The following is a 17,892-nucleotide window of genomic DNA, read 5'->3' on the forward strand; positions in this document are numbered from 1 at the left end:
CCTCCAGCAAGTTCTGGGTCTACCCTGGGGTCTCCTCCCAGTTGGATGTGCCTGGTAAACCTCCAAAGGAAGGCGTCCAGGAGGCATCCTAATCAGATGCCCGAACCACCTCAACTGGCTCCTTTCGATGCGAAGGAGCAGCAGCTCTACTCCGAGCTCCCGCCGGATGTTCGAGCTCCTCACCCTATCTCTAAGGCTGAGCCCAGACAATAATAATAAGTACTTACATATATTTATTCCCTATACCCATGTCTCTGCTGCCATCTTGATCTGGATCAATCCCCGAAGCCGTGACCGGCTCATCCTCTTATAAATGATCAATGTGACCATCAGGTCTAGTTTGAAAGGTTTCACAAGGACTGGGACAACAAGCCAGGAGACTACAGTGCTAATCACTAAGCCATCTCCGCCCCTCACAGTTTATTAGATTATCAGATAACGTTTTTATGAAAAATAAAGACTAAATAAACGTTTTGAGTACAGTTGAAGTTAACAGAAGGTGTTTGGTAACTCACCATCCTGGCACAAGTCTCCACTGATGCCAGGCGGACAGCGGCAGGATCCAGACACCGGATCACAGCTGGCACCGTTTTTACACTTACAAGGAAAAGAGCAGTTTTTACCAAAGAACCCTTCAGGACAAGCTGTGTGGAGGAGAAACGCATGTTAGACACTGTCAATTCACATTCCTCACTCATATAGCAACTAGATATTGTATGTAAGACAATGTGTGTATGTGTGTGTGTTTTCCTCACTCTGGTTACAGATGACGTCTGTCCATCCATCTGGACAGTCACAGCTGTTCCTCCATGGATTACACGTCCCTCCATTCACACAGTCATCACAGGTCAGACTGCAGTCATTGCCAAACGTCTCATCCAGACACACTGAAATACATAAAGTACATGTTTCTTAATTTATCTGACTTCACTCACACCCACATATTTATGTCAGTAAATATTTATTCACAGCACTACACTTTCATTTATAAATCAAGTTTGACTGACTGATCCGGAAACAACCATGTTTACTTCATTTCCTGACGCCTAGTAAACAGTGCAGTGTATCTGAAGGCAGTGGTGGGCTGTCAGGGCCGTCAGGGCCTGATGCCTAGTGAACAGTGTAGTGTATCTGATGGGAGTGGTGGGCTGTCAGGGCCGTCAGGGCCTTCTCTACTGGCCCTGTCAAACTCAAAATCTTAATTTGTTTTTCATAGTTATATTGAAGTGTGCCTGGAATGTGTCTGAACTTAATCACTTGGTTTCTCGTGGGGTGCAGCAGGGATTTCCTGTCATCTAAATCCATCACAGCTCCTTGGACCACCACCAGTTTGTACTGCTAGCCTTTTGTTGAAGCCCGAAGCTGCAAACTGATTACACCTTTGAATGACTGTATCATCAGCCAATCAAATGTTGATGTGTAGAGACAGACCGCCTCAGGGCCCTGCGATGTATCGGTGCTAGCCCTGGTATGATCATCAACTTTGAACCTGAGCCTTTGGTGGGTTGTGAGCGAACTACGTGCAACGGCCGCCACATTCACAGATACTGACGATCTTGTTGCTGATCCACTTCGTGTTTTTTGTGACTCTGGTAGGAATGTCTGCATTTTTTTCACATGCTCCCCCAAATGGACTAAATTATTGGATGAATTTTCCGAGAAAAGGCCACCACGAGTCTCTCGCGTGAGGTGGAACTTCAACTCCAGGTTAGTGTGCACATTTTTCTTATTGAATTGGGGGCGGTGCACTGATAATATTGTGGCTATTACTTAATTGAATTTGTTGAAGTTGCACAAGTAACTGGTGAACACAACATCCCCTATGGAAACTTGTGTTTGTCCGTAGCTAATCTTGCAAACTACTGGACCTCCATCCATCCATCCACTATCCAAACCTGCTTATCCTGCTCTCAGGGTCGTGGGGATACTGCAGCCTATCCCAGCAGTCATTGGGCGGCAGGTGGGGAGACACCCTGGACAGGCCGCCAGGCCATCAAAGGGGCTCTCACACACACACAGACACACACATTCACACCTAGGGACAATTTAGTACGGCCGATTCACCTGACCTACGCGTCTTTGGACTGTGGGAGGAAACCGGAGCACCCGAGGAAACCCACGCAGACATGGGGAGAACATGCAAACTCCACACAGAGGACGACCCCCGAGGTTGGACTACCCCGGGGCTCGAACCCAGGACCTTCTTGCTGTGAGGCGACTGCGCTAACCACTGTGCCACCGTGCCGAAACTACAGCTTAAATGTTTATGCAGAGTTATGACTGTAAGATCACGAACCTCTCATGGTGGTGGTGGTTACAAAACTTCAGAAAATGTTCGTTCTTGCTATCGCCGTTCCCTCTCCTCATTCACTCTCTAGCTCACTCGACCAACGCTGCTCTCTATCGCTGCACAGTGTCCATTATGTTTTTCGGGTATGAGTGTTGAAAGAAAATGAGACGTTGATCATATTTCGCAAGCCAGCAAATGATTCACTGCTGATCTCAGCACAGGAGAACTGGAGGAACACTGGATGAACCAACAATAATTCACCTCATTCACCTCGCCAACACGCACAAGTGCCATAGCCTCCAATGCTAAAACTCCGCTATGAAATCACAATTTCTTTCTTTTATTTATTTATTTAAATTATTATTTTTTCCCCCAATTGCATCCGGCCAATTACCCCACTCTTCCGAGCTGTCCTGGTCGCTGCTCCACCCCCTCTGCCAATCCGGGGAGGGCTGCAGACTACCACATGCCTCCTCCGATACATGTGGACTCACCAGCTGCTTCTTCTCACCTGACAGTGAGGAGTTTCACCTTGGGACGTAGCACATGGGAGGATCATGCAATTCCCCCCCAGTTTCCCCTCCCCCCCGAACAGGTGACCTGACCGACCAGAGGGGGCACTACTGCAGTGACTGGGACACACCCACATCCGGCTTCCCACCCGCAGAAACGGCCAATTGTGTCTGTAGGGACGCCTGACCAAGCCGGAGGTAACAGGGATTCGAACCGGCGATCCTCATGTTGGTAGGCAACAGAATAGACCGCCACACCACCTGGACGCCCACAAAATTACAATTGCAAGAGTAGGATTAATCACGGTCACAGCTGGGAATAGCTACAATAAAACATTTCCTATGGCTGACCGGTTTTCTTACCGTTGTTTAATTGCGTTGGAATTAATGAAATTCATTCTCCGACATTAACTTTAACATGAAAACCGCACAGGTTAAACACATCTTGAGTCTTCTAATAAGGGCCTCTTCTCCCGGTAGGTGAAAAAGAGGTGGTTTGTTGCCAAATCGGAGCACCGGAGAAGGGGAGATACATACGCCTGGCGGAGATCTGCACTCTTCTAGCTGTTTTTGTGTCATGTGGTGTGGTGTACAGTCTGGTTGCTGAGTGACATGAAGGAAGACCTGATGATGCTGCTGCAGTAGCTGCTATAGTGCACAGTGGTGTGTGTTGTGGTGGATGAAGATCAGCTGTCTTGTTGGTGTTGATCCAGTAGTGCATATAATGCGTGATAGTGTATTTTGTATGTGGCTGTGTTGTCTGAGAAATTTGTGTGCATGTGTGTGTGTGTGTGTGTGTGTGTTGGGGGCAGTTTACTGAAGACCTTGAATTAAACCCAGCGGTACGCTACCGTCTGATAGTGATTACAAACGTGTTATTCCTGGAAAATTCCTCCATTCCCAAAGGGGGGTATTTAACAATACTGTTATTACATTAATCCAGAATGGCAGGAGCCCTGGCTAACAGTCTGAGCCCAAAACCTTGACACTCCCACTAATGGGGGTTTTGTGGGATGGAGAAACAGCCACAGATGCAGGGATTTTCATGTCCGTGTGGTACGTTCACAGTTATGTTTAATGACCACCAACTAACGCTGAGATAACATGAAGAACATCTCACATTACGAGTATAAATCTCTCCACAGGTGCCTAAGGTGGTGTAGCAGGCAAATATGCTACCATGCCAATGCTGAGGCCCCCAGCTGCCTCCAGCTCAGCCAGGTGTGTCAGGAAACATGACTGGCGTTACCCGGATGCAGATCCGGTTGGGGGAATGTATCTCGCTTTAGCAATGAGTGACCCCTAGAGGAGATGGGGGTGCCTGAACAGCTGCAGGTGGCTATGGGATAAAACAGCGTCACCTGAATGTGTCAATTAAAAGATAAGGGAAAATTTGGTAATTACTCATACCTAAAAACTAAGGTATGCCAACCCATGCCATTATATATCGATGGTACTGACACAGCATCAGTATATGATGCATAAGGTACCCTTCATATATCGGCACCACGGCAAAAGCATCAGTATAACACTGTGGGGGTGAGCATCCTTTGGCAAATGGTCGTGAGTAATGTAACACGAACTACTTGACTTGCAGTAAATGAACTTGAACATGAAGAACACCGGTATGGACTTTATCAAGGAAGGGATGGAGTTTGTGTGTGTGTGTGTTCTTCTCCGTGGATTGTCACCTTGTTGCGTGGGGGAGAAGCTTGCATGGTCCTGAGATCCCGAGAGCAATGCCGCCTTGAGCTATGCTCCTGGTAGGGTCACCCACGGCGGTAAGGTCAACAGGGAGGTCCCTGACAAAGAGCAATCCAACCAATCCAACCAAGACCTCAACGGTGGAACAGGTGGAGGATGATGGCTGACTTTAGGGAAGCATCACAACGGCTAGTAAGGCAGATGAAGGCTGCAGCAGAAATGGGCCCCCAGCCGTCTTGGACTCCATGCCACTGGATCCTGACCCAGATCTGTCAAGGACCGTATGGTGGCTGCCTGTGCATCAGTCTCCCCACGTTAAACAAAGGCATCATCCATAAAGGGATAGGGGGAGGATTGTGAGGTCTGGAAGCCCCTAGTCATGAGCCAGCACATCAGGTGGTGGACGCCAGATTCAATCGCTGGGCTCTTGGAACGAGGTAGAAAGAGCCCTTTGGTAGCTGCACCCACAACTGAGCAGGCCGCTTTAGGATCCACTCTGCTCACCCTACCTGAGGAGGGGGCTAGAAAAGGTGCCCTAAAAATAGCCTGCCTCAAACCTCTTGACTGGATTACCGCATCCAGGGGGATCACCACATGCGGTCAAAAACACAGAAACATGAACTTTGGAGCCTAGAATGTGCACACACTGTTGGATAGTGCAACCAGTGACAGACCAGAGAAGAGAACAGCAATCATCGCTAGAGAAATGAAGAGATGCTGGATTGATATAGCTGCCCTTTCTGAAAAACGACGGGCAGACGAAGGACAACTGAAGGAGGAGAAGGGTGGCTACACTTTCTTCTGGAAAGGAAAAGCCAGGATCCATGGCGTTGGATCTGCCATCAGGAACCAGATCATCAGCCACCTGTCTGAACTTCCTATAGGGATCAGTGAGCATCTTATGACCATCCATCTGGTGCTTGCCAACAACCAGATGGCAACAGTTGTGAGTGCCTATGCCCCTACTTTAGACTCTGAAGATGAAGTAAAAGAGACCTTCGATGTCTGCTTAGACAAGACACTGTCAAGAATCCCCTAGGAGGATGAGATTATTCTCCTAGGAGACCTCAACGCCAGGGTCAGCCGGAATCAACACCCCTGGAAGGCATCGGGAACATCAACATATTTAAGGCATCTTGAAGACACCCCCACTCCAAACAGTGGCATCTCCTTGACTATGTCATTGTACAAACCAGGGACCACCGTGACGTGACATGAACATTACGAGGACCATGATTGATGCAGATGACTGCTAGACAGTTTATCACCTCATCCGCACCACGATGTCCATCAAACTCAAGAGCAAGAGGAGGGTTCAAAAGAAGCAGATCCGGCCAAGACTGAACCTTGAAGGCCTGAATGAAACCGCCATCAAGAAGTGACTTCAGGCCCCTCTTGGGGAAACCCTCCAACAGGAATATCCTGATGACATTGAGAAGCAGGTTTGATGAGTATGACACAGAGATGAACAGCTCATCCCCAAGAAATGGAAAGCCTCTCATGCCTGGCAAAATGATGTAACCTGCAAGGCTAAAAGAGTGGCTCACCCCAGCGCCAAGGTGGATTTCTAGAGACAGGTGAAGGAGCTTAAGAACTCTTGGTGGACAAAAAAGGCTCTGGAAATCCAGCGACTGGCAGACTCGGGTGACACCAAAGACTTTTTCAGTGCCACTAAGGCCATCTAGGGTCCAAGCAACAGCGGCTTAAACCCCCTGCGCTCAAAGGATGGGTAGGAGCTGCTGAAGGATAATGAGTCCATTAACACCCAATGGAAGGAGCACTTCCAGGAACTCTTCAACTGCAACAGCACAGCTGAACCAGACATTGCCAGTCACATTCCCCAGAGTCACATCAGAGAAGACATTGGGGAACCTCCCACCATGACAGAGGTTCAAGATGCCATCAGGAGCTTTACCATTTACCATTTAAGAACAACAAGGCCACCGGTCCAGATGGAATCCCAGCTGAGATCTTAAAGGAAGGTGGACCGAGCTCCTGTACCACATCTATACCTTCCTCTTCAAGATCTAGGAAAAAGAACTTCCCTCAGAGCTCAGGGATGCTCTAATAGTGGCCATATTCAAGAAGGGAACAAGGCAGAATGTGGAAACTACAGGGGCATCTCACTCCTGTGAACAACTGGCAAAGTCCTCGCTCTCATCCTCGCAAACTTACTGCTACCACTGGCTGAGGAAGTATTCCCAGAATCTCAGTGTGGCCTCCATCCATCCGGAGGTACAGCAGACAAGATATTTACAGCATGCCAACTCTAGAAAAAATACCATGAACAAAGCCAGCCTGAGTACATGGCTTTCATAGACCTGACAAAGGCCTTTGACTCAGTAGACTGCCAGGCTCTGTGGAGCATACTATCAAGATATGGCTGCCCTGACATATACATCAGAATATTGAGGCTTCAACATGACCGCATGTCACACAGTGCTCAGCAACAGCAGCTCTGAGTCAGAGCCCTTCACTGTGGAAACAGGGGTCAAACAAGGATGCCCCAATAAAGATAGCAAACAGGGTGCACCCACCCTGTTTGCTATCTTTACTGCTGCCATACTCCACCTCTTTAGCGAAGAGTTGCCACGGGGGATCCCAATCCTATACAGAACTGACGGCCAGTTTTTCAACCTTAATAGCTTCAAGGTCAACAGCAAAGTCTGCAACACCACCATCATGGAGCTTCAGTATGCAGACAACAACGCCATCGCAGCACACTCCGCAGAAGACATCCAGGACATTGTGAATGCCTTTGCCAAGGCATACAGAGCCCTGGGTCTAGCAATAAACATCAAGAAGACCCAGGTCCTATATCAACCTCCACCCAACCAGCTATCTACCCAGCCCACCATAAAAGTGGACAACAAAATTCTTGAAAACGTTGATCATTTCCCCTACTTCGGCAGCCTTCTCTCCTCAAAAGCTGACATCAACTCTGAGGTCAACCACGGCCTGGGTTGTGCCAGTGGCACTTAAGCCAGACTCGGGAAAAGAGTCGATGAAGACCAAGACCAAGACCAAAAGGCCCAAACAAAACTCCTGCTCTACAGAACTGTTGTTTTCCCCACCTGCTGTATGGAGCAGAGTCATGGACCACCTACAGCAGGCACCAGAGAGCCCTGGAACATTACAACCAAAGATCCTTACGGAACATCCTGAGGATCAGCTGGAAGGACAGACGCACCAACATCAGCGTTCTGGAAGAAGCCAACATGACTAGCATCACCACCACAATAATACAGCACCAACTCCGATGGATAGGCCGTGTCACCCGCTTGTTCAACACACATCTCCCCAAACAGATCCTGTACTCCCAGCTAAAGGAAAGTTATTGAGCTAACGGTGGGCAAAAAAAACATTTCAAGGACAATATCAAGACCAGTCTGAAGAAATTCAACATCACATCGAGCAACTGGCAACACATTGCACTGGACAGGCGCTCCTGGAAGAAATCTGCGCAGGAAGTAACTGCATGTCATTAAATGGAACTCCACTGTGCCGCAGAGACAAAGCGACAGCACTGCAAGGAGAGAGAGAGAAAAGCTCAACCACCAACGACCACCACTTTCCCCTGCCCACACTGCACCGTATCGGCTTCCGCAGAACATCTGAAGACCCACAAGTAGACAACCCAAAGGAGAGGACAATCATACTCGCTTCGAGTGACTGCCGATGATGATGATGATGGTGTGTGTGTGTGAGAGAATGATTGTGTTTGGGATTTGTACCAAATTTCTCTGCCAGGTTGCTTTCAGCCCTCAGCTCTCCCTCGTCTTCCTCATCTTCCTCGTAGTCGTCGTAACGCTCCAACGGCTGGCTGTAGTCCTGCAGCAACGTTAGCTGAGGGCGAGGCAGGGGTGACTCAATGGCGCCCCCACTGGACAGAGCCTGAATAGCATCTTCCAATGCTGTTAGAAAGGAGAGACAGAGACAGACAGACAGACAGACAGGTAATGTTAAAATGAAGGCAAGCAAGCGAGAGATAAAAGAAGAGACAAACAGAGGGAGGGAGAAAAAGAGAGGGAGACAGAGAGAGAGACAGCAAGAGTGCATGACAGAAAGATAAAGGGAAGAGAAAGAGGAGAGCATGACAGAGTGATAGATCGATAGATAGATAGATAGATAGATAGATAGATATAGATAGATAGATAGATATGTGGATATGTGGAATGGCAGAGTGAAATCTAAAACATGTCATGGATTACCAGGAGTCTGACTGTCTTGCCCTCACCCACGCTGGTTAATTCGAGAGCTGATCAATACTCACGAATGCAGGAGCGGCGGTCCTCGTCCAGTCGATACCTTCGCTGGCAGAAACACTGGAAGGACCCGGCGCTGTTCTGACACGTGTGGTCGCACCCTCCGTTATTTGCCTGGCACTCATCCACATCTAAACACCGACACAAACAACACATCACCAATACACTTCAACATGAAGGACCAACATGACAACGTCAGCCAAATCAAATCATGAACAGAACCGTAGCTATTTGCTTCTATTGACACACGAAGAGTCAAACAGCGATGACCTTGTGAGCATTCAAGACCAAGCGAATGTCTCACTTCTGCTGGACGCTTTCAAAACTCCACAGAAATTACTGTTCGCTGTCCCATGACAAGTGTTCATGTGGTTTTGTTTTTCGACCAACGTTGAAAACATACCATCACAGCTACATCCATCGTGGTTGATTCGGTACCCTGCCGAGCAGTAGCATTCATAGCCGCCAGGGTAGTTGAGGCAGTCCTGCTCACAACAAGATGTCTGTTCTCCACATTCATCCACATCTGTCAAAAAACGGCCGACAACACACAACATATCTCAGAGCACAGTTACACAACATCCTTGTTCACTGAGGGGACAGTTTTTACAGATAAATTATGATGAGATGAGATAAGCTAAGCTGGGATGAGATGAGATAAGATGAGATGAGATAAGATAAGCTGGGATGAGATGAGATAAGATAAGATGAGATAAGATGAGATGAGATAAGATAAGATAAGATGACATAAGATAAGATGGGATGAGATGAGATAAGATAAAATGCGATAAGATGAGATGAGATAAGATGAGATGAGAAGATAGGGGTGAGTAAGGTAAGGGTAAGGGAAAATGCAATGGTAAAGTTTAAGGTAAGGTATGGTAAGATCCATCCATCCATCCATCCATTATCCGAACTGCTTATCCTGCTCTCAGGGTTGCGGGGATGCTGGAGCCTATCCCAGCAGTCACTGGGCAGCAGGTGGGGAGATACCTTGGGCAGGCCGCCAGGCCATCACAGGGCAATGGTGATGATAGGCGATGGACTAGAGTGCTACGCTACCCGGACGCACTGTTCAGTACACTTTTGCTACAGTTATTCAACCTCCAATCAGGAGGCTGAATAACGAACAGGTGACTGTAATGAATGCTAGAAAAGAAAACCAGCAGTAACTGCTGGTAACTGAGGACCTGATTGAGACCCGCTGTTATAGTGCATTTTATGCGTAATCGCTACATACAATCAAGATTCACTCATTGCCGATCATATTTCTGTTGTAATTCAATAAAATATATATCTTTTTTGCAGTTATGTGAGTTGTTCTAGTTCAACCACCGTGACCTGGATTGATTTGTACACTGCCGATACTCCCATGTACACCTGCCGATACTCCCATGTACACCTGCCGATACTCCCATGAACACCTGCCGATACTCCCATGAACACCTGCCGATACTCCCATGAACACCTGCACAGGCCGCTTCTCAGTCTTACCCACACAGGATTTGAGGTCATCGTCCAGTTGATAACCTTGGTTACACGAGCAAACCGGGCCGGCAGTGGAGTGCTGGCAGTGGTGGGAACAGCCACCATTGTTGTCCTCACAACTGTTCACAATCTCCATCTCGATTCCTGTCTCACACACACACACACACACACACACACACACACACACACACACGATAGGATCAGATTGGGTCCCAGGGAAGTATTTGGCATGATTTAATGACTCGCTCTGGCGCTGCCCGTGGGGGACCTGACTCCATTACGTACTCATTGGACTCATGGGGCTGCGGTTAAAACGTTATTGAAAGTAAATTGGGTAAATTATGTCAGATTGACACTCACGACTGTGCAAATGGTCTGGATCCCCTTTCTAAACAGCGCTATGCAAACACCTCGCAGAGAGAGAGCCGAGAACATTACTGAACAAATTACTGAACAAATCACAAATTACTGAACAAAGACTGAGCTCCTTGTTATCCCAGCCAGTCCATCCTTACAACAACAAATCAATATCCAGCTCAAATCAACCCAACTCATGCCCACAAAGTTTGCCCAAAACCTGGGTGTCATGACTGATGACCAGCTAACCTTTAGTCAAGTCAAGTTAAGTCAAGTTTATTTATATAGCATATTTAAAACAACCACAGTTGAACCAAAGTGCTGCACAAGCTTAAAATACAATATAAAATAAGTGACACATATGAATATAAAAATATATGTAAAGAAGACATAAGGTTCACATGGCCTCTATTGCTCGGTTGTGCTGATTTGCCCTGAACAACATCAGGAAAATTAGACCCTACCTGTCTGAGCATGCAGCACAACTCCTGGTACAGGCTCTTGTAATATCACACATTGACTACTGCAACTCCTTAATGGCAGGTCTCCCTGCATGCACTTTCAAACCTCTGCAAATGATCCAGAATGTGGTGGCACGTCAGGTCTTCAACCAACCCCAAAACAGCACATGTCACTCCGCTGTTCATATCCCTCCACTGGCTCCCAGTTGCTGCCGGCATCAAATTCAAAACCTTGATGCCCGCTTACAGAACAGCAACTAAGGCGGCTCCCGCCTACCTGAACTCCCTCATTCAGGACTACACTCAGTCCTTCTCCCTATGCTCTGCCAATGAAAGGCGCCTGGCACTTCTGCCCCAATGGGTCCCCAAGTCACTAGCCAGACTCTTCTCTTCTGTAGTTCCCCGGTGGTGGAACGAGTTACCAAACTCCATTCAATCTGCTCAGTCCCTCTCCATCTTTAAGAAGACGCAAAAGACCCAGCTCTTTCTCCAACACCTCCTCACCTGATAGTATTAAAAAAATCAAATCAAATCCCCTTCTATGCACCTTTGCCTTTGTGCACTGCCTATTGACACTTATGTCCTATCGGACTTGAACCTAGTTTTTTGACACTTGTGCTGTCGCCGCCTGACTAGATCCTTGCTTGTGTTTGTATTAACTCTCAGACGTACGTTGCTTTGGATAAAAGCGTCTGCTAAATGAAACTGTAAATTATTGAATATGTAGATGCTGGTGTCTTTATGCATGCAGTAGTCCAGGTAAGAAAATCACAGAAAGGTGAACCAGTTCATCTGGACACAACTTTTACTGAGAGAAACGTTTCATCATCATCTAAGTGACCTCTTCAATCTCAGTCTGTCCTCGATGTACAAGCCACGGCAATCCTCCCGCCACTTAACAGCGTACTGGGGGACCGCGTACTGGGGGACCCGATCCTTGGGGTGGACCAATTTCTGGCACAGCGCGTTTTGGGGTTTGAAAGCAACTGAGACGCGGTGTTTGCTAAATACATGTCTCAACTGTTCAGAAACTCCCGCCACATACAGAATCACCACTGCTTTACGCTTAGACAGCTGTTGTCCTTCTCCTCTCTTCGATTGGATGGTGCACTGTTTGGGGTCTTCCTGGCTTTGACAAACACCCAGTTAGGATAACCACACTTCACCAGGGCCTGTTTAATGTGGGATTTCTCCCCTTCCCCGGCCGCAGTGTCGGTGGGGACATTGTCAGCTCGGTGGTAGTGTCCTGATGACTCCTAGTTTGTACTCCAGTGGAGGATGACTCCCTCAAGACAGATTTTATGAGGCATATCAGAACTTTTGCCAGCAGCCATACCAACATGCACCCTGGTTCTGCTGAATGACAGAAGTTTAGCAGATGTGGGCTCAGCTAGTACTTGGATGGGAGACCTCTTGGGAAAGCTGAGTTGCTGCTGGAAGTGGTGTTGGTGGGCCAGTAGGGGGAAATTTTCCCTCTGGTCCTAATAAAAACCAGGAGAGAAGAAAATCCCAGCCTCGTGATGGGGACACTGTGCTGTAGGAGATGCCGTGCTTCAGATGAGACATTAAACCGAGGCCCTGACTCACTGTGGTCATTAAAGATCTCATCGCACTAATCACAAAGAGTAGGGGGGGTTCCTGGTGTCCTGGCAAAATTACCAACCTGGCTCTCTCCATCTGGCCACCTAATCATCTCATCTCATCTCATCTAATCTCATCATCACCCACTTCTCCGGGGTCGGGTCATGGTGGCAGCAAGCTAAGTAGGGCACGCCAGATGTCCCTCTCCCCAGCAACGCCCTTCAGCTCCTCCTGGGGGATCCCAAGGTGTTCCCAGGCCAGATTGGACATGTAATCCCTCCAGCAAGTTCTGGGTCTGACCCGGGGTCTCCTCCGAGTTGGACATGCCCGGAAAACCTCCACAGGAAGGCGCCCAGGAGGCATCCTCATCAGATGCCTGAACCACCTCAACTGGCTCCTTTCAACGCGAAGGAGCAGCGGCTCTACTCCGAGCTCCCTCTGGATGTCTGAGCTCAATTCAATTCACTTCAGTTTATTGTCATTAAAAACAATGTGCAGGCACATGTTAAAAATGAAATGAGGGCTGTGGCTTCACCAAACAGTGCAAGACAGACACAGACAAACATAGTATAAGATATACACACATGAAGACCAAAAGATAAAGATAAGTTAAAAAAGAGCAAGAGTACAAAATATTTAAAAATATCTACAGACATTCAGTGGGTAGCCAGGTTCAGGTGAGTAACAGCTTGAGGAAAGAAGCTGTTTTTGAGCCTGGTAGTGCGGGCTCTGAGGCTCCTGTAGCGCCTCCCAGAGCGCAGGGGGGAGAACAGTCCATGGTTGGGGTGGGTGGGATCTCTGCTGATGCTCAGACCCCTTCGAAGGCAGCATTTGTGATAAATATCTTTTCTGGCTGGGAGCTGGGTACCGGTGATATGCTGGGCCGCCTTGATGACCCGCTGCAGAGCTTTCTGGTCTACTGAGGTGCAGTTGCCGTACCACACTGAGATGCAGATGGTCAGGATGCTCTCTATGGTGCAGTGGTAGAAGTTGGTGAGAATTTTGGGGGATAGACAAGCGCTCCTCAGCCCCCTCAGGAAATGCAGGCGTTGCTGGGCCATTTTCACCAGGGCCTGGGTGTTTAATGTCCAGGAAAGTTGCTTGCTGATGAGGACTCCTCACCCTATCTCTAAGGCTGAGCCCAGACACCCTACAGAGGAAACTCATTTCAGCCGTTTATCATGAGTTTCCTTCGCAGGGTGTATTAAATTGGGTAAAGTGCCTACTCTTTGTGATAAGTGCCACCTAATCATACCCCCATGTAATTGGCTCAATGGTTCCTCCCTCTCCATCTCAAGCTGATGTGTGGTGAGCGTCTGGTGCAAAACGGCTGTCATGCATCACCCAGGTGGTGCAACACATTGGTGGTGGTTGAGGTGAGTTTCCCCCCTTCAATGTGAAGCGCTTTGGGTGTCCAGATAAAGCGCTATACATGAATATAATCCATCATCATTTTTCAGGCTTTCAGTCAGATGCCAGGCTTCTGTTCAGCCACTCTGTCAACTCATGGTTCTCCTCTTTTGACACGGTTGAACATGAATGCATATAAATGGAGATTGGACGGGGCACCCCGGTGGCTCCTTGCCACAGTGGCCTGGGCTCGAATCCGGCCCAGGCCCTTCGCTACATCATCCCCTCTCTCCCCCCTGCCTTCCCTGTCTCTCTCTACTATCGCTATCAAATAAAAAAACAATCTAAATTTTAAAAAAAAAGAGATTGGACTTCATATGAGGAGGTAACTTACGGTTCAATATTCCAGAGGAGAGAGCTCAGTGCAGACCATAATAACAAACCAAATGGGAAGTGAATGGGACAAAGGCTCATCCGCAAACACATGTGAAAATATTACGTAGTATACTGTGGCAACACCGTCACCAGTGGAGCGGGTTAAGGATGGAGGACGGGCACAACTGCGGCTGAAAGCAGGGTTTTTATTTACAGCTATTTACAATGTCTCTCAGTGTGTCTCCCACAGCGCTCTGTACGGGCCGGCCCACTGTGGCGCTGGAGCCTGTGCTGCCCCTCAGCACCGCCGTAAAATCTTCTCCCTGAGGAGGGTAAAGAAGTTTGAAATGGCCCCTAACATCCTCACAAAGCTTTACAGAGGCACTAGAGAGATCATCCTGACTCGCTGCACAACCGTATGGTATGGCCGCCGCGCCGCCCGCCACCGCAGGGCTGGTCGAGTGTGGGGATTAATGAGTGTCCGATCACATCCCGAGCATCAGGTGGGCTTTAAACTCACTGTAACACTGTCTGCCGTCGGCTCCCAGCTCGTAGGCGGTGTTACAGACACAGACGTAGGACCCCGGCGTGTTGTGGCAGCCGTGAGCACAGTTGGCCTCCTCCGTCTCACATTCATCAATATCTGTGAATGACGACAAAACCAAAGTCAGTGGGACAGAACAACGTTTGGTTTCACTGAATGATCTTTAGAAAAGAGTTATGAGGGGTGTGTTTGTGGATCGGCTGGTTCAGTGCAACCCAGGTACGAATCCCGCCTTGGTTTCTGAGCTGCATGTCTTTCCTTCATCTCTCTTCATCTTTTTTTCTATTTCTATTTCTTTTTTTGAATTTCCCCCCTTTTTTCTCCCCAACTGTTCTTGGCCAGTTACGTCACTCTTCTGAGCCGTCCCGGTCGCTGCTCCACCCCCCTCTGCTGATCCAGGGAGGGCTGCAGACTACCACATGCCTCCTCTGATACATGTGGAGCAGCCAGCTGCTTCTTTTTACCTCACAGTGAGGAGTTTCACCAGGGGGACGTAGCGCGTGGGAGGATCACGCTATTCCCCCCAGTCCCCCCAAACAGGTGCCCCGACCGACCAGCTAGTGCAGCAACCAGTACACATAGGTAACATGGGGATTCGAACCGGCAACGGAATAGACCGCTATGCTACCCGGACGCCCTTTTATCAATTTCTACCAGCCTGTGTGCTAATAAGGCAAAAATGCCCAAAAACTAAAGTTAAGTAAAAAAAAAAAAAAAAATCTACAAAAGTCTTCTTTCTCTAGCCTGTCCAAACTTCAAGATGGCAGCAGAGTTTTTGGCCACTAAGAGCGCTAGTGAGTAAAGTGGGTCCCTGTGCCATAACAAACACACTAACTTCCTCTCCAAGCTGCTGTGCTGAAATCTGGATGTCAACATGGAGCCATCTAAACATCAAAAATCATGATTTTTCTGAAAATCTGTGAATGTAAATACTTGTGTCAAAATACTCACTACCATACAGCTTAACATACAGGTGCATAACATACAGGTGTAATAACATACACTGGGGTGTAATAACACACAGCTGTTTACTGTACATAACATGCAGGTGTAATAACATACATTGGGGTGTAATAACATACAGCTGTTTACTGTACATAACAAACATGTAATAACATACACTGGGGTGTAATAACATACAGCTGTTTACTGTACATAACATACAGATGTAATAACATACTCTGGGGTGTAATAACATACTCTGCATGAATATAATCCAACCCATGTTTGTTTACATGGTAAATGCCATAGTTTAGCTTTAATTAAAACCCAGATTTTGCTCTAAACCATTAACCCAACCTCTGTAGGTCACATGACCCATCCATTTAAACCATTAACCCAACCTCTGTAGGTCACATGACACATCCATTTAAACCATTAACCCAACCTCTGTAGGTCATATGACCCATCCATTTAAACCATTAACCCAACCTCTGTAGGTCACATGACCCATCCATTTAAACCATTAACCCAACCTCTGTAGGTCACATGACCTATCCATTTAAACCATTAACCCAACCTCTGTAGGTCACATGACACATCCATTTAAACCATTAACCCAACCTCTGTAGGTCATATGACCCATCCATTTAAACCATTAACCCAACCTCTGTAGGTCACATGACCCATCCATTTAAACCATTAACCCAACCTCTGTAGGTCACATGACCCATCCATTTAAACTATTAACCCAACCTCTGTAGGTCACATGACACATCCATTTAAACCATTAACCCAACCTCTGTAGGTCACATGACCCATCCATTTAAACCATTAACCCAACCTCTGTAGGTCACATGACACATCCATTTAAACCATTAACCCAACCTCTGTAGGTCACATGACCCATCCATTTAAACTATTAACCCAACCTCTGTAGGTCACATGACACATCCATTTAAACCATTAACCCAACCTCTGTAGGTCACATGACACATCCATTTAAACTATTAACCCAACCTCTGTAGGTCACATGACCCATCCATTTAAACTATTAACCCAACCTCTGTAGGTCACATGACACATCCATTTAAACCATTAAACCAAACTCTGTAGGTCGCATGACACATCCATTTAAACCATTAACCCAACCTCTGTAGGTCACATGACACATCCATTTAAACCATTAACCCAACCTCTGTAGATCACATGACACATCCATTTAAACCATTAACCCAACCTTTTGCTCATTTTCAGCCCTTCATGGCTGAAGAATCAACAAAACAAATCAGTGGATCCTATGAATGGTGGTGACTGATGGAAACCTCGCTCACCTTCACAAGTCTTCCCGTCAACAGCCAGGAGGTAGCCCACACGACAATCGCAGTGAGCCCGGCCACCGTCAACCCTGCACTCCTGCATACAGCCGCCATTCTGCTCCGCACAAGGATTCTGTACTGTAACACGAAAGAAACCCACACTTGTAAACACAAACGTCAATCAAATGAGGGTCAGAGCCGGTACCGATACTGTAATCGATCCGCTGTAGAGTGTATGGGTAATACTACATCTGCATCCACCACCCTGTCCATACACAGTCCATACACAATCCATATACAGTCAGTCCATACGTATACAGTCCGTATACAGTCAGTCCATAAACAGTCCATATACAGTCAGTCAATAAAGTCAGTAAACAGTCCATATACACTCCATAAACAGACCATATACAGTCCATACACAGTCCATATATAGTGCTGGGTGTTCTCTCTGCACATTTGTGCGGGTTTCATTTTTGTTATTCTGTCCAGAATCCGGATGAGAACCTTCAGCTCCGGCAAAAAATTAGAGGGAGCTTTTCACAGCCAACAATTACAATTTTAAAAGATCTTAATGATAGTCATTTTTTTAAAATCATAATCTTCTCATCCCCAGAGATGTGTCCACAGCAAAACCTCAGGGCAGGGGAGAAAGACAGATAGCAAAGAAAAAGATATCAGAGATGATCACGTTGGAAGAGAACCCA

General features: G+C 47.4%; 1 protein-coding gene across 1 annotated transcript in view; it reads right to left on the reverse strand.

Annotated features, from left to right (window-relative positions):
- The window catches only part of megf6b (multiple EGF-like-domains 6b), a 238,777-nt gene that overhangs the window by 75,716 nt on the left and 145,169 nt on the right, over positions 1 to 17,892 (reverse strand). The window contains exons 8-15 of the mRNA XM_056273072.1: positions 17,201 to 17,323; positions 14,904 to 15,026; positions 10,266 to 10,403; positions 9,175 to 9,297; positions 8,780 to 8,902; positions 8,241 to 8,420; positions 756 to 887; positions 516 to 644 (exon numbers count right to left, since the gene is read on the reverse strand). Of these exons, the coding sequence (XP_056129047.1) occupies positions 516 to 644; positions 756 to 887; positions 8,241 to 8,420; positions 8,780 to 8,902; positions 9,175 to 9,297; positions 10,266 to 10,403; positions 14,904 to 15,026; positions 17,201 to 17,323 (1,071 nt within the window). The remainder of the gene's footprint in view (positions 1 to 515; positions 645 to 755; positions 888 to 8,240; positions 8,421 to 8,779; positions 8,903 to 9,174; positions 9,298 to 10,265; positions 10,404 to 14,903; positions 15,027 to 17,200; positions 17,324 to 17,892) is intronic.

The sequence above is a fragment of the Lampris incognitus genome, chromosome 2 (assembly GCF_029633865.1).
Source record: "Lampris incognitus isolate fLamInc1 chromosome 2, fLamInc1.hap2, whole genome shotgun sequence".
Lineage (NCBI taxonomy): Eukaryota > Metazoa > Chordata > Actinopteri > Lampriformes > Lampridae > Lampris > Lampris incognitus.